The following is a 20,639-nucleotide window of genomic DNA, read 5'->3' as shown; positions in this document are numbered from 1 at the left end:
TCTCTCTCTCTCTCTCTCTCTCTCTCTCTCTCTCTCTCTTTCTCTCTCTCCCATCCTCAACAGAGCATCATTCCTTTGATCCTAACACAAATGTATAAGGCCAAGAGTCATTGCCCAATAGCTAATTGTAAAAAGACACAAATGGCTTTCAAAAGCAGAAATATAAACAATCAACAGCCATATGAGGGTCTGTGCCAAATCACTAAGAAGAAAAATGGAAATTGAACTCAGGTTTTCCCTCACATAGACCTTCCTATGATCCGATAGATGCAGGGCCCTTTATTCCTTATTGCTGGTGGGGACGAAGCTACTGGGAATAGCACATCTCTGCTCCGATCCCTCCATGGAATTACCTGAAGTTGTAGCCAGGAGAGACACTGTTCTTCTCAGAGATACCATCTAGCCGGGTGAAGGAATATTTGGGGATGCACTGATCTGAGGACCTGTCCAAGTCACAGACCCAGCCAATCTTGATACCCAGGACTCCTCCCTGAAAATAGAAACCAGATATTAGTATTGTTGTAATAATAATAATAACAATAATAATGATAACTAGCATTTATATGGTAGTTTCAATTGGTAAAGCACCTTAAAGATGTTATCTCCTTCAATCCTCACAATAACCCTGTGAGAGAGATGCTATTATTATTACGCCTATTTTGTAGATGTGGAAACTGAGGCTGAGAGGCTAAATAATTGGTTCCAGCTCACATAACTAGTATCTGAGCCAGAATTCAAACCCAGCTCTTCTTGATTCCACGTCTATTGCTCTGTCTATCCACTCTGTCACCTAGATGCCGTAAATATATATGAAATAAGAGAGAGTTACTAGACCCATGATTTTCTTGGTATGAGGAAAATGGGGAGATGGGGAAATACAGGTTGGCCCTCACCCGACTAGGGTCACATAGCCAGTATATGTCAGGAATGGGACTTGAACACACGTCTTTGTGGCTCCATGGTCAGCTCTGTCCTACACTCCCCTGTCTCTCAATGATGAACATTCTCATACTTTCTCCCAGCTTCCCAGCTCCCCTAGAGGTAATCAGGCAGCATCTTGCTTTCTTTCTTCAGATGGGGGATTTGAAGAAAGGGGATTAATTTATCCCAAGGACCTCAGTAAAGAGGCCCCACAACTAGGCTGAGGCTTCATGACCCCCTAGCCCACAGGTCTGGGAGTCCTGGCCTACCAACCACATTATGTGAGAGAAAAAGATACCAAGGTATGATCCGGCACAGCGCCCAGCAAATACTAGGTGCTTGATTGTTTTCTCTACTAGTCTCCATCGTCTGGGGTACCGTATGCTTTTTAAACATTCTTGGGCATTTTCAGTGACTCAACCACTCTCAAGATAAGGAGTGGGTGTGGTCCACTCCCTTTCCCCCCACTGCACAGAACGGAAAACAGAGGCTGAGAGCTAGGAGTGCCAATTGACCCAGAGTCAAAAGATGCCTAAAGGACAGAAGAAGTTGGTGGGCTGGGGTCTTGCCCCAGATTTCTGGACCACCTCCACTCTACGGAAACCCACTGGGCCACAGCGTCATGGGATTCAGACATTAGAGGAAGTGCTGACACCACATGGGACAAGAGAATGGAGTCCTCACTGTGTTGGCGAGCTTGGCAAAATCTTGTCCTGCAAACTTGACCACGTCGCCCACCCGGAGGATGGGACAGAAGGGGGCAGTTTCAGGGTGGAAATGGCATTTCTTTATGTCTGCAGAGGTGAGGTTGGGTAGCAAGTTTCCCCTGGGAAAGAGCAGGAAAAAAGAGAGAAGAGAGAGAACCTGGGTGAGTGGAAAAAAATCAGGGGTGGATTGACGAGGGACAAAGGGGAAAATAGGGTTTTCACTTAACATCTTCTAGGACTTTAGGTATCCTGGAGGATTCCTGTGCTAGGGCCAAACCAGAAAACATGCAGTGCAGCCCGAAACAGAACTCCCAGCACAGGCCCTGAAGCCAGAGGACAGGAGGACTGGGTGACTTTGGGTGCTGAAACTGAGAACATTCCTACTCTTAACACACTGGGGTAAAGACCAGTTAGAGGAGGAGCAAAAAGCAGAGCCCCACCCCAACCGCTCCTAATTGCCTTCTCAGGGCTCAGGGGAGAGGAAGAAAAAGATGTGAGTAGTCACAGTAGATAATCTGGACAGGTTTTCACTCACTTTAAAGACAGAATGAATCATGGATGGGACATAGAATGTTGGAGCTGGAAAGGCCCTTAGAACGTAGAACATCAGAGTTGGGAGGGATCTTAGAACACGGAACACTGGGCCTAGGAGGGACCTTAGAACAGAACGTCAGAGGGAGATGGTCTGACGCAGCGGAAAACACACTGGCTTAATAGTGTTTTGCCCCAGCTTAACCTGAAGTTTCCCAGCTGGGTGACTTTGGACAGATCCCTCAACCTCCTTCGCCCATTGCTTCCACTGGAAAATTAAGGTACTGAGCTAGATAGTCTCTGTGGCCCCTTCGAGCTCTAGAACCAGGGTCCTATGAAAAACCCGGAAGGGACTCCGAGACCTAGAATCTAGAACGTCAGAGCCGGAAGGGGTCACAGGACACGGAACGCCCGACCGGACGGAGGGAGCCGCCTAGAGAAGTCCTTTGCCCAGGCTCCCCGAGTTCATAAACAGCGGGTTTGAGTCTAGGCCCTGTCTCTCCAAACCCTGAGCATGCTCCACCACGCCAAACGGTCTTCAATTAAATCATGAAGAGATCGTTCACACCAGCTCACTGGCTTTATTTATCCGAAAGAAAGCGGCCCGTGGAGAGATGTGTTTGTGTTTTAGTAAATCTGGGGGGGGATGTGCAAGCGCAGTTACAGTCATTTATGGTCCAGCGGCTCACGAGAATAACTACAGCTATGACTTTGCTCCGGGTGAGGACGTGGGACCACATTCCTTCTCTCAGGAATCATCTGTCACGGCATGGTGCATTGAGGGCCAGGCCTGGAGGCAGGAAGACTCATCTTTGTAAGTTCACATCTGGCCTCAGACACTTAGCCGTGTGACCCTGGGCGAGTCACTTAAGCCTGTTTGCCTCAGTTTCCTCATCTGTCAAATGAGTTGGAGAAGAAAGTGGCAAACCACTCCAGTATCCTTGAACCCTAAATGAGGTCACGAAGAGTCGGACAGGACTGAAAAACAGCTGAACAACAACTCTCTCTACCTCACAAAGGACCATGCCACTCCCTTTCCAGCACTGGGATGAAACTCCCAGAGTCCTTTAGCTTGGTGCCTCTCTCCTGGGGTTAGCTTCCCTCTCCTGCTTCTTCCCAGTAATTGAGGTTGGGCACAAGTGACCACTGAGCAGAGGTCCTGAAGATGTTCCAGCCCCTCTCCGAGCCCAAGGTCACACGGCTAGTAAGTGTCTGAGACTAGATGTGAACTCAGGAAGATGAGTCTTCCTCACTGCAGGCCTGGTACTCTATCTACTGCTTCACCTAGCGGCCCCATCGTCATATATATAGTTACCTGTTATTATTATTATTATTAATTACCATGATTGAATAATTTGGCGATTTGTAACATTACTCATTTGTACTCCTCTTGGAATTGGAACGCTTGGGTTTCATCTTGACTTTGAGGCTTATCAGCTGTGAGGCCCCAGCCAAGCATATTCAACCTCCCCAAACTTTCACTACCTCTTTCACAGGATAGTTGTAGGGAAAGTGAATTGTAGGGAAAGTAAACTGTAAATCTTAAAGCCCTAAGTAAATAGGAGTTGTTGTTTTGTTCAAGCCCAGGACTATGGGCCCAAAAGTACTTGACAGTCCTTAGAGGTGGTTCAAGCAAAAGGCCCAAGGGAGGCCTAGGCTGGGGAAGGATGTGGGAAAGGCCTACCACCTTCCCCAGTCTAAATGATGAGAAAGGGCAAAAAGCACGACAAAGGAAGCAAAAGGAATGTAACCGGGTGCACGTGTCTCTTACGTCCTTCTGTCCAGCTCCAACTTCCTAGATACAGGAAGGGAGGTTGGGGAGGAAGCTATGGATCAGTTCTAAGGGTGAAGAATAAGAGGAGAAGAGCAAACAAGTTGTGGATTGTGAAAAATGGAGAAGGAACAGTAAGCTATGGATCAAATTTTAAGGGGGAGAATAAAAGGAAGGGAGGGAGGAATCTGTGGGTTGGGTTCTAGCTAGGAATGCTGAGGAAAAAGATGGAAGGAAACTGGCCACTGGGCTTGAGGTATGGAAGATGAGAGGAGAGGTGGGGAGGAAGCTGCAGGCTGGGTCCTAGGTCCAGACCAAGGACTCACTTCTCAAAGTCGAAGAGAGGGAAGCGGATGCTGTTCTTGATGAAAATGGTGAAGTTCTCAGCTTCCATCATGACAGGCCTGCAGGATGAAAGCAGAACCCTGAGCTCCTCCTGGAGAGGTGGGGAAGCTCACCCCCCACATGGGTGGGGATAGGGAGTTGATCCCCCAAAGGGTAAACAGAGGTGGCCCCAAGCCTGTAGAAATGGGGCCTTTCAGTACTAAAGGGAAACCCTTTCAGAACCTCTGCCCTCGGGTGGGAGTACTCAGGAAGGAAAATGGAGGGAAGTCAACAGGCAGGCAAGGGACCCCTCCTGCTCCCCACGCCCCAAGAATAGGGACTTCCCAGGGAGTCTACAAGGGCCCACGCTGGGAAGTCAGGGAGATTTGGGGGCTAGCTCGTCTTCTTCCATCTTGTTCAGGGGATCAGAAGGCTCAGCTCTTACATCTTCACTGTGTCAACCTCCACAGGACACCAGCCTTGGATCTCACAGGTTTTTAGCTTCGAGCTATAGTTCACACAGCGGCCAGTGAGAATGCCTGGGAGAAAATAATGGCCACATCACCCAGGGAGCCGTCCTATTGCCCTTTCCCACCTTCTACCCCCACCTATCTGAGCTAGGAAGGCCCAGATTGGGATGTACTGGAATCAGCCAGACCACTGGAGAAAGATAATTGACCAGTTTTCAGTTGAGAGTATTTACACCTTGGAAATCGGCAAAAGCTGCAATCTGGGTTTGGTTGTTCCATCGATTGTCTAGACCTCAGAAACTACTAGTTTATAGACTAAACTTGAAAGTTTGTCATAGGTACATTTTTTTTTTGGTGGAAAACCAGTTGTTCAACATTTACCAGGACACCACTGGACAGGGTCTCTATAATAGGAAGACCAGCTGGGGGTCAGAAGGTGTCAGAATTGTACCTGAGGGGACAGTCACATCTGTCTCTTCCTTCCCCCTGTATTCCTAACCTCATTAGAAAATGGGCAGATGTGCTACTCAGCCTCCTTCTGCCCCAGCTAGTGAACACTCCACCGGGATTAGGTTCTCCCTCAACACTAGCTCTTCCTCCTTCCCAGGACTCCCAACCAGCAGCATGTTGGGCAGAGACATGGCACAGACACACTCACCTCCACCAGTGAAACTCTCGGCCCGGCAGTCCCTGTCCGTGGTACAGGCGTGCTTCTCTTCATTCTGCAGAGACACGGTACTGTGACGGAGCACCCCTCTCTCCCTAGCTCTCAGAACCCCTCAGGGGGTCAGTGGCCAGGCTCCCCACTTCCTTCTCTCCTATGCAATCCATCCTTCACACGGCCGCCAATGAGAATTCCACGCATCTAACAATGTTACTCCTCTGCTCAAGCAACTTCAATGGCTCCTTATGGCCTCTATTCAGTTTTTAAAGCCCTTCAGAGTTGGGCTGCAATCTCTACATTCCAGCCAGACTGGCCTCCTTGCTATTTCCCATGTTTCCCACCCCTGGGCCTTTTCATAGACTGGCCTCCATGCTTCAAAAGCTCTCTTGCCTCACCTCTGCCTCTTGGGACCCCTGCTTTCCTTTAAAATGTAGCTTATATACCATGTCTTTCAAGAGACCTTGCCCCAGCCATGGGGGATCCATCTCCCAAGAAATTACTTTGCATTTATTTTGTTCATAATTTATAATTACTTCTCTCTTCCTGTATGTTCTCCTCCCTCCTCCCCCATCCCCATCTCCTCCCTCCAGAACACAAGCTCCGTTAGGGCAGGAACCATTTTGTTTTTAATCTGGACATCCCCAGAGCCTAGCACAGGGCCAGATCCCTCCTCAGGGCTTAAGAAATGCTTACTGAATTCAGTTCATCGGCCAGCATTTATTGAACGCCTACCATTATGTGCCAGGAACTTCGCTAAGCACCAAGGATACAAAGATAGCAACAAAATGTTCCCCTGCCCTCAGGGAGCTTACACTGTATCAGGGTAGATACAGTGTGCTTATATTATACTATATTGTATCACATTATATTATATTATGTTATATTGTTTTATTATATCATATCATATTATATTGTATTATACTCTATCGTATTCTATTGTGTTATATCATATTGTATCATATAATACAGTATAGTGTGTATGTTACATATACATACACGTATGTAAGATAATTTTAATGAAAGGGGAGGGCAAGTACTTGATTGATTGGAGGTGGGGGAATCAGGAAAGATCTCACATAGAAGGTGGCTTTAGAGCTGAACTCTGAAGGAAACTAAGTATTCTAAGAGGTAGAGGAAGAGATTGAATGGAGTAGAATCAGTCTTTATCTCTGGGGAGGCAGAGATAGGAAAAAGGTTGTTGGCCCCCAGACATGAAGCAGGACTACCGGTCCAGTTGTAGAATTCATTTCCCATGTTCTTGACTCTGACCACGCTCTTAACTACTCTAGGCCCTCGCTGCTCTGGACTCAGCCATTGTCATGGAGAAAACTGAGGGCTGTGGTGGTGGGACCTTTCCAAGGGAAGTGACTTCAGAAGCTGGAGTGCAGGGTTGGCTACACATGGATGTCATTCACACACACACACGCATGCACACACACACACACACACACACACACACACACACACATGCACGCACACCCCTCACAGGCCTATAGTCCACATAAATGTGGCAAACTGAAGTAACTGCATCTTGCAGACTGAATCCTGTACCTCCCTTCTCTATAATCTCCTTCAGAGCTTATTGTGATTCTTGGTTTTCAGCCTGCTTTCTCTTCTGCCACTGCCTCTTGCTTCTGGCCCTTTCAGCTCCACAGTCCAACTGGACAAGTCCTTATTCTTGCTTTACTCACATTGCATCTCCAACCTCTACATCTGCAGGAACTTCTCCCTAGCAATTTCACTCCTTCCCATATAAGCAGCGCCATAGTCCCTATTCATACGACATCCTCGACAGCCCTGCCTTTCTCTTCCTTAAAAGCACACTTTTCTCCCTCCCTTGGCTAATGTCCTCCCTTTATTATCATTATTGCTGTCTTTATTCCCTCCGTTCTCCACCTGACCAGTTCTCACCTCTGGGCAGAATCCTTGTCTCTGGTTTTCAGTGATGATCAATTTGGTAATGATGACAAAGACAGAGGTCCCCTTTGGAGTAGAGGATGGGAGAGAAAAAACGCAATCGTAGTTTGAAAAAAACCCTCACATTTGTAACCTCTTACATTATAGTTTCTAAAGTGTTCTCATCGATATCCCTGCCTTGATCTTCTCCAAACTCCTGGGTTTGAATCCCACCTCTGGCACTTATTAGCTGCATGACCATCACTAGATTACTCTGCCTTTCTGAGCCTCAGTTTCCTCTTCTGCAGAATGGGAATAACAATACCTGAGGTATTTACCTCATAAGATTATATTGTGAGGCTCAAATGAGATCTTATATTTATGGTTGTTGTAAACTCAAAGTCCTTTATAAGTGTTCACTATTGGTGTTCATATCAGGTAGGACAACATTATTATCCCTATCCAGTGGTTGAGGAAACTGAGGCCCAGAAAGGTTTAGTCAGTTACTCAGGGAAATATAAGGCAAGAATTATAATTAAAACCCAGTTTTCCTTATTCTCAGGCCAGTACTTATAATGGCAAGACCCTCCCTTATACCAATAGGTAATTATTATTCCCTCAAATCTTAGTGATCTAGGGGGACCTGAATTCAGTCACCTCAAGACCTTCCACTGTCTCTGGCCTAGAGTTCAGTATCACTGCCTCTTTTTCCTCTTTTCCCCCCCAAGACCTCCCCATTATGGCCTCCCCTATCCACACGCCCTTCAGAAAGGGTTTTACCTGGGGTGGGGTCACATAGTCAGATACATCCATGACTCGGTTGGCATAGCGTCCGAAGCCCTTCACTTTGGTCACCACTGAAGATTCAATGGCTGTATCCCGTACCTGGTATGCCTTTTCATGTAAGAACACCCACCTGAGGCCAGGAGAGAGGGAGAGAAAGAGGCCCCAAGTTCAACAAACCTAGAGCCCCTCAAACTCGCTACAACCCCAAAGAGATTGCGATGACCACTCTACCAGGCCAACATGCCTTTTCTGTTAAACCTGCAATGGAATATTTTTAATTTTCAAAAACAGAAGAAATGCCAAGACAATAGGTCTCCCGCCTTCATGAGACGTCTATGTGATTATTTGTACCTTATAATAAGACAAGGGGTCATAAGATTTAGAACTGGAGAAGACTTTCAGAAGATCATCACATCACACAATGTGAGTTGGAAAGGAGATTCAACCACCAAGAATCACCTGTAGCTGAACGTGAATCTCTTCTACAACCTACCAAACAAATGGGCCATACAACCCTTGTTTACAGTTCTCCAGGAAGGGGAAACTAACTCTCTCTCAGGCAGCCCAAGCCATTTTTTTGGTAGCTCTGGCTGACAGACAGTTCTTCCTTACATAAAGGCTAAATCTTTCTCAACCCCTCACTTTTAATGCTAGTAATGCCTTCCCTCAGGATTACCTCCTATATGCCTGTTTATGCCTTATGTATACAGTTGTTTGAATATCATCTTCCACATTAGAATGTGCACTTCTTAAGGGCAGGAACCATGTTTTGTTCTCAGTGAGAGACCCTAAGGGCACCTGTATGTATCCTCAATGCTGAGCACAATACCTGGCGCATGGTAGGTGTCTAATAAGTGCTTATTGGCTCGACATGTTGACTAAATCTGTCTCTCTCCTACTTCAATTTAGCAAGTAGTTATTAAGCAGCTACTTTGTACTAGGTACTGGGTGGGGATGCAAAGATTTTTTTTTAAAGCAGTTCCTGTCCCCAAAGAGTTTACATTCTATTGGGGGAAAACATCATGCACACATATAAACTAATTTAAAATGTATACAAAGTAGATTAAAAAGGGCTTTGATATTGCAAAATTCAAAAGAACCAGCCTGGCCCTAAAGAAGAGATAGGAGAAAATACTTCCCTTCTTCTCCTTTGCAGAGATAGGTGTGGGGGCAGGGAAGGAATCTACAGGTGTAGAATATTGCATATATTGAAGGCTTTTATATATATATATATATATATGTATATGCACACATTTATGTATATGTATGTTATATATGTATATATGTGTGTGTGTATATATATATACACACACACATATATACATATATTGGTTTGACTAATTCCCCCCCTTTACTCTTCTTCTTTTAAAAAATGGCTATAAGAGAAGGCTCTACAGGAAGGGGAGTGGGAAAAATATAGGAAGAAATTTAGACAATGCAAAAATAAAATGTCAGTAGAACTTATTTTCTTTTAAAAAGTACTTTCAGAACTTATGAGGATAGTAGGATTTCCACCCTTTCTACCACCTAGAGGGAACGTTGCATATAGGATGCGGTAATTGAGCTGAGCCTTGAAGAGAGCCGCGGATTCCAAGAGGTGGAGATCAGGAGCAAGAACATTCCAGGCATGAGAGATAGCCTGGGCAAAGGCAGAGAGGTGGGAAATGGAAAAGATCATATTGGGAGACAACAAAGACGAAGATGAACACAATGAGGTGCAGGTTGAAGAAATGATTTGTCCATGCTTATGTTGGTAGCAAACAGCTGAGATTTTCAGGTGACCTGAAATCCAGAGTACCACATTGCTATTCAATAACATCCTTCCTCAAATGTCACCCAGAACTGAAGACAATACTCCAGATTGTGTTCTGACTAGGTCTAGAGTACATGTGGTCAGGCTCATCTATTCCCTCCCCCCCTTCATGGATCAGTAACCAAAGCCCGAGGAAGTATAGTGACTTCCTCAAGGTAATCAGTTAGCTAATAGATGAGGAAACTGAGGCCCAGAGAGAAGGAGCTTGCCTACAGTCATACAGGTAGAAAGTAGCAGAGGGGGTTTGGAATCCAGGTTTCCCTGACTCCCAATTCAGGTGTCTTCTCATTACAATATGTTGCCTCAAAAATCTTTCTTCTGATTGGTTGTTTACATGTTGGAGGTTTCTAATTTAGAAGGATAAATGCTGGAAGTTTCAGCTGCTTCTCTTGGACTGTTTAGAGAGTCTGGGGAAGGGATGTGCCTAGCACAGAAGAAGTGGGACCTTGAGTGAGCTTAAAACAGTCATGGCTTGAAAATGAGCCCAGCTGGACTGCTGAGGGGGACATGGGTTTGGGTTGTAGTTTGTAAGACTGTGAAAGGGCAGAGCACTCCCCAGAGGTTGGCACCTTCTTTGTAATTAGTCTGTAGTCTTACTGTATTGCCCAGAGCACCAAGGTCAAGTGACTTGTCCAAGGTCACAAGACCCTATTTGTTGAACCCAGTTCTTTCTGACTCCAGGAAGGTCAGCTTTATATTTTATACATAGGAAGTACTTAAAAAGTGACTGCTGAATTGAAATGAATTGAATTCAGGCTCACCAAACCAGTTTATGCAAATGTACTGGTGGGTGAGATGCTAAGAATGGGGTTGGGGAGAGGAGACAGGTGGTCAGGCCCACAGCAATGGATTAAGGCTCAACTTCCAGAAGATCCCAAAGAACCATATCCTGGTCAACAGGTGCCCTTAGGATCACTCACAAAGATTCTAGAATGTCAGCACTGGAAAGGATATTAGAACCTAGAATGTTGGAGATGGGATTTCATCTAAGACTAGAGGACCAGGCATATATCTAGAGTTGGAAGGCAGCTCAAAGGCCTTGTCCCCCAAACCCTTCATTTTATAGCTGGGAAACCTAAGGCCCAAAGAGGTTAAGTGACTTGCCCTAAGTCACACTGCTGGTATATATATCTGAAACAGGATTTGAATCCAGGTCTACCAGAGTTAAAATCTGGCCTCAGACCCTTACTAGAGATGTATCTCTGGGCAAGACACTTAACCCCATTTGCCTCAGTTTCCTCATCTGTCATATGAGCTGGAGAAGGAAATGGCAATCCACTCCAGTGTCTTTGCTAAGAAAACCCTAAATGGGGATCAGGAAGTCAGAAACAACTGAACTCGACAGCAGCTTCCTGACTTCAGGTCCTGCACTGAATGGAGGAACAACCATCCAGATCTCCACATGGCATGACCTATATCCCTTTTGGGATATCCATACGCTGGGGCTCTGACCTCAATGAAGCCGGGAGGGAAAGGGGGAAAGAGACCTTGGGCCTGGCTCCCCCTACTTTAACACGGTCTAAACTCCCTGGAGGAATGGGGAGCAGGGAGAAGGAAGCAAGAGGTCTGGGAGACAGATAGCCTGGCCCGAAGGTCAGGTGATTAGCATCACGGAGGGAAGTGGCAAGAGGCTTGGCCTTTTCCTGGCAGATTAAAGGGGTGCCAGGGCGAAGGACTCCATGGTGGGAGAGGCAAGCTTCAGTATACTTCAGGATTCGAAGCCCTGATTCCTTGGTCAGTGCTGCCACCCAGTGGTCACTTACCTACACTGATCTGACCCGTTTTCATTTTGCCTCCTTGGAACCATCCTCCCTACAATGGATGATGGATTTCTGAATGCTCAGCCTGGAGAAAAAGGGACTCCCCTGAAATCGTTTCCCTTCCCCCACTTCCTGCCCACAGTTTCTCACCCACCTTTTAGGACCACCAAGTGGTGGAGAAACCGCTGCCCGCAGTGGCTCAAACTATTCTATGATGTATAGTGAAAACTCTCGTCATTTAAAAAAACCCAACCACTCAGCTGAGATCCCCAGCGCACCTGCTTCCAGCCCTTCCCTGGAACATTTCCTCCTTCACAATGCACACCATTCCTGACTCCTATTCCTATCCAACTGGAAGCATCGAGCATCTATTAAGCATCTACTTGGTGCCTCTCACGTTCTTGGTGCTGGGGGTACAAAAGCAAACAGGAAACAGATCCTGCCCACTCTCAAAGTGGTTCTATTTTACTTATTGGGGAAAAATAAGGTAGATACAGATAAATAAATACAAAACATACACAGATTCAAAACAAATTAATTTGAGGCGGGGCCCAATAATTACAAGGAGGTGGAGATCAGACTTGTAGTAAGCAGGATTTGAACTAAGCTGAAGTTTTTCCTCTACAGAGTTGCCAAAGCGGTATTACCAAAGCACAGAAGTGGTTGTGTCACTCCCCTGCTCTCCAAGCTCCTGTAGCTCCCTAGTACCTTCAGATGAAATATAAACTTTTCTGTTTGGTGTTGAAAGCCTTTTACAACTTTAATCCAACTTATTACTCATTATTATTACTTATTACATTATTATTATTTGTTACTCATTACTGAACTTCAGTAATTCTACGGTGCAGATAAACTGACCCTCTTACCATTCTTTATATACAACACCCTATCTCCCCTCTCTGTTCTTTTGCACAGGCTGTCCCTCATGCCTGGAATGCACACCCTCCTCACTTCAACCTTGGAGAATTCTCGGCTTCTTTTAAAGCTCATCAATGAGCTCATCAATGAGCTTTAAAAGAAGCCGAGAATTCTAAAAGGTTGAAGTGAGGAAGAAGTACATTTCACACCACCCCCACACTACCATTCCATCCAGGAAATTAGTTTGGATTTGCTTTACATACATTTTGTATGTGTTTGCATCTTACTTCGCTTCTCCTGATAGAATGAAGCTATTTCTGAGGGTTAAGAATGTTTCATTTTTGTCTTGTATTCCCAGAATTTAGCCCAGTGCCTAGTGCTTAATCAATATTTGTTTGAAAGAAATTAGAGATTCTAGAAGCAGAAGTGAGGAAGTAGAGCACTGTGGGCATGGGAGAAATCTATGCAAAAGCAGAGAGATGGGAGATGGGATACCTTGTACAGGAAACAGTTAAGTTGGGCTGAACTGGAGAAGTGTGTGGAGAGAGTAACATGTAATAAATGGGAAAGGACAGACTGGAACCGTGTTACGAGGTCTTCAAGTGCTAAACAGAGAAGTTTGGAATTTATCTTAGAGGCAATAGGAGAGTCACTGAAACTGCTTTCTTAAGCAGTGAAGGGAAACATGGTTAGGACTGTGCTTTAGGAATACCATTTTGGCAACAGTATGGAATGTGGGTGGGAGAGGGGAGAAGCTAGATGCTGGGGGACCGATGAAGAGGCTGCACCAATAATTCACATGTAGGTGAAAAGGGCCTGAATCATGGTGGTTTTCATAACAGTGGAAAGAGGAGATGGATGGGAATGCTGTTGTGGAAAGAGACTCAGTGAGACTTGGCAAAGGAATGGGTATGTGGAGTGAGCTAGAGAGGAACAACAAGAATGATTCCTAATTTGCTAACTTGAGAGGGTGGAAGAATGGTAATGTCATTGGGAGAAATAAGAAAGTGTAGGAGGGGTAGTGGGTTTAGGACAGAGGAGTTCTTAACCTGGGGGGGCGGTCTAAGGATTTCAAAGGGTCTAAGAACATAGATGGGTAAATTATATCTTCATTTTTACTGATTTCTAACTGAAATTTAGCATTTCCTTCAATTATGAATTTGGAGAGGAAAAAAAAAAACATTATTCTACGAAGAGCCTCTTCATTCTTCCAAATGTGTCCGTGACACATTTGAATTTAATAGTAAAGATAAGTGAGTTGACCACTCCTTTCTTCTCAGTTTTTTTGAACTGTTCCTGCCATCTCCTTTAAACGACTCCTGTATGCGCACTTCTTTGGGAACAACCTTCCTAGGCCAGTCAGGATTCCATGAAAATATTTGGACAATTTCTTAACTTGTGGTTTTACATCATGGCCATCACCATGGCAACTGGGTGTGGTAATAGCAAACATTTATATAGTTTGGTGCTTTACAAAAATAATCTTATTAGAGCCTTATAATGATCGTAGAGGAAGTCAGGTACAGCATTGGATAGAGGGGGGCTGAACCTGGGGGTCAAAAAGATCTGAGTTCAAATCCAGCCTCAGACACATCCAAGTTGGGTGATTCTGGGAAAGTCATTTGACCGCTGCCTGCCTCAGTTTCCTTATCTGTGAAACAGGGAATAATAATGGAACTTATCTCCCAACATTGTTGTAAAAGCTCAAATCATATAATATCTGTAAAGCACTTAGCACAATGCCTGGTACTTAGTAAATCCCTCTTTCCGTCAACATAATCATCATCATCATCATCATCATCATGAGAGTGACACTACAGGTATTATCGGCCTCATCCACCATTTTACCAATAAGGAAACTGAGGCTCAGAGAAGTTAAGTAACTTACCTAAGGTCACACAGCCAGTAAATGAGCCTAGAGAAAGGAGTAAAACTCAGGTCGTCTGACTCCAGGCCAGGTCCAGTCCTCTTTCCAATGATACCCACATATTCCTACAAAGTTTTCATCCTTACCCTCTGTCCAGTAACATTCCAGGTCGAGGGCCTGGATCCACTTTGGTCCCCACCTCCTTCTTGGCTTCCCTTTACTGTCTAACAGAGAATCTCCCTGGAGAAAGAGCCTGGGGACTCTGAGCTGTAATTAACCAATCGCATTCACAGCCCTCTACCTCCTGGGTGCTTCGAAATGGCCCACAGGGCTATGTGGAAAGGGGCCCTTAGTGCTCAGGCTGGTTGCCATCACTAGCTAACTGTTAAATAACAAACGGAAGACTTTGAGTGGTTCCACAGGGACCCAGGATGCCAGCCAGGCAGTTCCAAACCTGGGGAGGTTTCTTTCCTAGGGCAGGGAGACTGATCCTGTCCCTTAAAGCCAGAGGCAAGGAGATGGTGCAGGCCTGAGCGTCGTGTTATTGGAAATTCCCCCACTGTTCTGACTTAATATTTTATTCTCATGTTCCTGGTTTATTATTTATACAGTGGAAGGCGGATGGCAGCTCTCCAGCAGGTGGCATAAGCGGGAAGTAGCCACAACACGCTACCCGGCACCCTCCTATCCTTTCCCCAGGGTGGATCTGAGGAGGTGTGGGAGAATGTATTAGGGAGCTGGGGTGTGGGGAGACAGAGAGAGTGGGAGTGGGAAAAGGAAAAGCTGGAACACAGAAGAAAAGAGTACAAGGCAAGCCAGAGTGTACAGAAAACGGAGCAGGGAAGGAAGGGCTACAAGAGCCAGCTGCGTAAAGGACTTAAATCAGGGCTTACTTTGGTGAATGGGGTGATGATGGAAGGACTTTGGGGAACAGGGGTGGATAGGCTCTGAGATGTGACCCCTGTAGTCACCTGAGCATCTTGACCGCTAGGTGGCGCCATGACAGAATGTTGGATCTGAAGTCAGGCAGACCTGAGCTCAAATCTAGGCTCAGACATGCTAAATCATTTCACTTCTGTCTGCCTCAGTTTTCTTCCTTGAAAATGGAAAACAATAATAATAGCACCTAGTTCTCAGGGTTATTGTGAGGATAAAATGAGATATTATTTGTAAAGCACTTTGTAAACTTAACAGCACTGTATGAATGCCAGCTATAGCTAGCTATAGATGGAAAATTCTCTACCAAGAGGGTGAGAAGAATTCTCAAGATGCTGAGCTATGCGCTAGGCAGTTTCCAAGGAGCTCATTCATTCAGTTATTCAGCATCTATTTATTAAGTGCCTACTGTGTGCACAGCAGAGAGGCAACCTGGCATAGTGGGTAGAGAGCCAGTCTTAGCAACAGGAAGACTGGTTCAAATCCCATCTCTGACACATATTGACTGCGTGAACGTGGGCAATTGGTTTAATCTCCTAGGGGCTTAGAGAACTCTCTAAAGATTATAAATTGTCTAGAGTTGCTTAGCTTCTGCAGTGAATAGAGTTTCCACATTGAAGTCCCCCACACTGGGGAAATTATGACACCCACTTCCACCTACCCCCCCCCAAAAAAAAACATAAAGAGAAGAGCTCCCAGATGAGCAGACAGAATGACTATGAAGATGGTGTCCCAGCTTTCAGGCAGATTAAATTTGAATGGTGGAAGGGATGCCACATAGCCATGTTACAGTGTAAGGTTTAGAGCTGAAAGGCTGCTTAGAGATCACCTACTATAACCCTCCCACACCCAATTTAATAGATGAAGAACTAAGGCCCAGAGATTAAGTCATTTGTCTTTCAACTATCTGAAACTCCCTTGGGAAAGATCCAGAGCTATGATTTCATGAATGTGGGGAACTCCAGGTATGTAAACTCCTTCCCCTGATGCAGGTCATCGAATGTTCTGTAACTTGGAGAGCTGTCTCTAGTGCCAGGACTTTAGTTACACTACCAGTATGTACCAGAGGCAGGCCTTGAACCCATGCCTTTTGTGGCCTATTGACTACACTGCAGAGTCTCTGCCTTATACACTCTAGGTACTTCCTAGAAGGACCAGGCTTGTCAATTAATTCCCTTTGTCTTTGGAGGTATTCTTCCAAGTCAAGTCCTAATCTTTGAGGGCAGAAATAAATGCCCTCCCCAGACACTTTGCCCCTCCTGCCATCCTTCCCCTCCCCAACCTCACAATAATAGCCAGGATTTATATAATGCTTTAAGGTTTGCTAAGCACTTTACATGCACTATCTTATTTGATTTACAGATGAGGAAACTAAGGCTGAGGAACTGTGACTCGCCCACAGTAATACAGCTAGGAAGTGTCTACAGCAAGATTTGAACTTAGGTCTTCCTGACTCCAAGTTCAGTGTTGTATCCATCGGGCCACCTAGCTGCTTCATGCTCCCAGATTCTAGCTCTTTCCTTCTGTTCTCCATCACCATCTTTTAAGGGCTAAAGTTCAACTGGCCTTCTTCCGGCTTCTTCCTGAGGGGGAGGTGTTCTCGCTTCTCCACATCAAGCCCCATCCATCTCTGGCTCTGACAGATCCCCATGGGGCAGTCCATTCCAGTTACATCAATACACTCCTCTCCCCTCTTCCAGCCTAGTGTAGTAGCACTGTCTCTCACACACACACACACACACACACACACACACACACACACACGCCAGTGCACCTACCATCTCCCTTCCATGGACGAGCAGTTTCTCATACACACTCAGCTGCACTCACATTTGGAAATGCTCACACAAACACACACCTGTCCTTACAGACTGATTACCTCAAACATGGACTCATACTAACAGATGCCTCAACATACATCCTAACAACTTTACACATTCCTCCAATCTTCTGAACATACAGGAACACACACAACCCCACGTGCCTTCTCCTCATCTCTTCTGACTTCTGTTCATTTTCTCAGGGACCCTCCCCCTCTCCTCACCTCCCAAAGATGAAAGGTCTAGTGCCAGACGTACAACTACCCAGCCTGAAAGGGACCTCTCCTGAGATCAGCTTGTGATTTTTACCCCACAGCGGCCTCTTGGAGCAGGTGGAGGGCAGACAGTCTGCCCGGAGCCCTTTAGTATGGGGTGGGGTCGCCTCCCTGTGACCTCGAATCTCCCAAAGGGGGATCGATCACAACTCTCCTCCCAGGGTCTATCCTTTGACACAGAGCCAGGGGCTAAGTACACATTAGGTGGATGCTTTTTTCATAAGGACAATGATATCCTGTTTCCTAAGGAGTGAAGAGAGGAACAGAGTAGCTGTAGGAATTGCCTCTCAACCCAGCCTCCCTCCTCCCCCTCTTAGCAACTCTGGCTCTGCCTAATGGCTATTACGCCTGTGGGCCCTAGGGCACGTCTTCCCCAAGGGGCAGCCCTCCTCTCCGGGAGCTCCCAGACAAGGGCAAAGAACGCCCTGACTTCTTTAACACTCCCCATGTTCCTCCTCATTCCTGTCCCGAGCCCCAGTTCCATTCCTTCCATCAGTTTTCTTTTCATTTTTGCTTCTTACCAGAGAAGGCAATTACCAGTTCCAAGCTTTATTTCGAACCTTTCCTCTCCATTTTCAGCCCTGCATCCTTTCCACCCTTACCTCACTCTCTTACTATCTTCCCCCACTGGCCTGCCTGACATTCTTACCTGGCCTTTGGGATATGTCTGGGTGCTCCTCCCCACTTCTTATTCACCAAGGACTTTTTTTTTCTGTGCAGGGGGTGTGTGCCCATTTCCTGGCACAGGAGATGAGGAAGGGATAAGACAAGACCCATGCAAGACCTCTAGCCCCAGAGAAGGGGCTCAATTTGAGCCTCACTCTCTGAAACGTACAGAGACAAGTCTCCAAATTGGGTATGGGACTCATTCTTTCAGAACCTGTCTCCTGGAATGGAGAACCTCCCTCCTAAAAGAGGAGAAGCCTTGAAGGAGGAATCAAAATAAAGGGGTGAGGAGAGGAGAGAGGGAAAAGAGCACCCCTCCCTAATTTAGGAGGGACGGAACTGCTCTCACCCCATTGGGCTGGTTAGCACATACTCACCCCACAAAGTAAGAGATGATGAGAAGCTGCACAGCTCGATTGATGACCCCAATGGTCCAGCTCTTCACCACCACTGACTTGGTGGTCTCATAGGTGAAGAAGTCTGATATGCAGTTCATGCTGAGAAAGCTCAGAAGCTGCTTGGGGAAAGTCAAAAGCAGCTGCCCCTGAAACAGAGACTGATAGCAGCCCCCTGGAGAGTGAAGGTCTCAGGGCAGAGAGGTTGAAGGAGATAGTAAAAGGGGGTTTAATGAGGATGTAACTCAGGGGGGCAGGAAGCCCTTTAAACTAGGAAACCCTAGCCCTTAGCCTTGTCTCGGCTCCCTGGCCACTCAGGCTGTTTAGAGTCCAGGGCGGGGACCCCTCTTTTTGTTCGATCTCCACCCCCCTCAAGTGATGTCACAGGGGGGTGGGTGGGTTCTTAAGTATCTCCAATCCTGGATTCTGAATTGGTGATCTTGGCCCCCTGAGACTTCTGATTTATCTACGCTGTATACTGCCTCTGCTCCATCCTTGGCGGCTCTGATCTTGCCTTTCCATCCTACCCCAAAAGCCTCCCTGCATCCCAGCTCTGGGTTCTTATCACTATTATGAGGACAGAGACTATGCCTAATTTATCTTTAAATCTCCCCCAAGTATTTAGCACAGTGGGTTGCACATAATATGTGTTTAATTAACATCTGTTGAATGAATTAAGGAATGCTTCATGCTCCTTATCTTGTCCTACATACCTCATCTCCCCCAAACTCTAAATATAATTAATAATCTCCATTCTCTACCCTGCAGGCTTCCTTATCTTAGTGTGAAAGCATATCAGAAGGAACCCAGAGAGCATTGCTATGGATTGTGAAGTCCTGGACAAGAACAGCCCCCCAAAAAATACAGGGGCATAGGTGCTATTGTGAACAGAGGTTAGGTCTGGATTTGGGAAATGGCTGACTGAACAAGATTTTGTCTGAACTTTGGCTTAGAATATAGGAAGGATGGGCTCTTCCTTCTATATTCTATTCCTAGAATATAGGAAGGCTGGGCTCTTGGCCAGGGATGGAGTGCGCCTAATGAGGTATAGTAAAAATGTATGTATCTGCAGTTTTCTAGAACCTATCAAGCAAGCTTCAAGCTGAAAACTGAAGGGAGAAAACTGTTCACATCGATCTGGCTGGCCAGATATCACAGAGAGTAGAAGGTATGGCCTAGGAAGAATATTAATGGAAGACAGGAGACTAAGTATTCTAAGTATGCCCAAAGAGAATACAGTACAGCAAAAACAAAATATGGCACCTATACACAACTGTGCAAAGTATAGGTAATAAATAGGGTAAAGTAGGGAAACAAATGCAAGGAGGCACATTTGGCTTCCAATGGAACAAAAAACACGATTGTAACCTGGAAGAAAAGGAGGTGCTATCTAAGCAGGCAAGATGTGGATATACTAGCAATTCTCTGATCAACTTAGATTTTTAAAAAGACACGATCAGGAGACAGGAGTAAGGACAGGCAATGAGGGACGAACAAGAATAACCGGACTGGATCTGTAGAAAGCATGTCCAGAGCTCTAAAGGTCAGAATGACCCAAGGATGATGAGAAATACAAAGGCCAAGAAAAAGGGCTTTCTAAGTTATTTGGGGATGTGAGGAATATATCAAAGAAGGGATAAGCATAGGGCTCAGATGATAATGGGTAACAGAGAGAAGGGAGAATGACTAAAATTGAATTTTGATTATTTTCTCTGACAAGGAATGGGATGCTTAGAGTGGAAAGGAATGGATTCTAAGTTAGCAGGGACTTGCAACCTAAGGTAAGTGAGGAGATGGCAAGGGAGATACATTCAGTGAAGTACCAGTCTGGATAAACTGCAATCCAGGGCACTGAACATACAGAAAGACATGATGGTGAAGTCTCGTCAACATGGAGGGTTAAGGAGGAGCTACAAGATGAGAGCAGCTGTTATTCTAATGATCAGACCCCGAGAATATTTATGAATGGGTCAATATCCACTTTCAGGGAGCTCTCTAGCGGAGTTCCTTAGGGAACTGTGCTTGACCCTGTGTTGGACAACACATTTGTTTCAATGGTTTTTATACAACTGGAATGTGGAAGGGATAGCTTACATGTTGGATGCCAGAGTCCAGTTCTAAAAAAGATGCTAACACCCTATTGATCAGAATCTAATAAGATGAAATTGAATTAGGATAA

General features: G+C 45.7%; 1 protein-coding gene across 1 annotated transcript in view; it reads right to left on the bottom strand.

The window, feature by feature from the left end:
• Positions 1–20,639, bottom strand: part of P2RX3 (purinergic receptor P2X 3) — a 43,250-nt gene that overhangs the window by 17,389 nt on the left and 5,222 nt on the right. Inside the window, exons 2-9 of the mRNA XM_027860284.1 lie at positions 18,443–18,609; positions 8,065–8,200; positions 7,300–7,371; positions 5,383–5,446; positions 4,700–4,793; positions 4,257–4,334; positions 1,606–1,747; positions 354–490 (exon numbers count right to left, since the gene is read on the bottom strand). Coding sequence (XP_027716085.1) covers positions 354–490; positions 1,606–1,747; positions 4,257–4,334; positions 4,700–4,793; positions 5,383–5,446; positions 7,300–7,371; positions 8,065–8,200; positions 18,443–18,609 — 890 coding nt within the window. The remainder of the gene's footprint in view (positions 1–353; positions 491–1,605; positions 1,748–4,256; positions 4,335–4,699; positions 4,794–5,382; positions 5,447–7,299; positions 7,372–8,064; positions 8,201–18,442; positions 18,610–20,639) is intronic.

The sequence above is a fragment of the Vombatus ursinus genome, unplaced genomic scaffold (assembly GCF_900497805.2).
Source record: "Vombatus ursinus unplaced genomic scaffold, bare-nosed wombat genome assembly UNPS02014177.1, whole genome shotgun sequence".
NCBI classification, from domain to species: domain Eukaryota; kingdom Metazoa; phylum Chordata; class Mammalia; order Diprotodontia; family Vombatidae; genus Vombatus; species Vombatus ursinus.
This window is presented reverse-complemented; position numbering and strand designations above follow the sequence as displayed.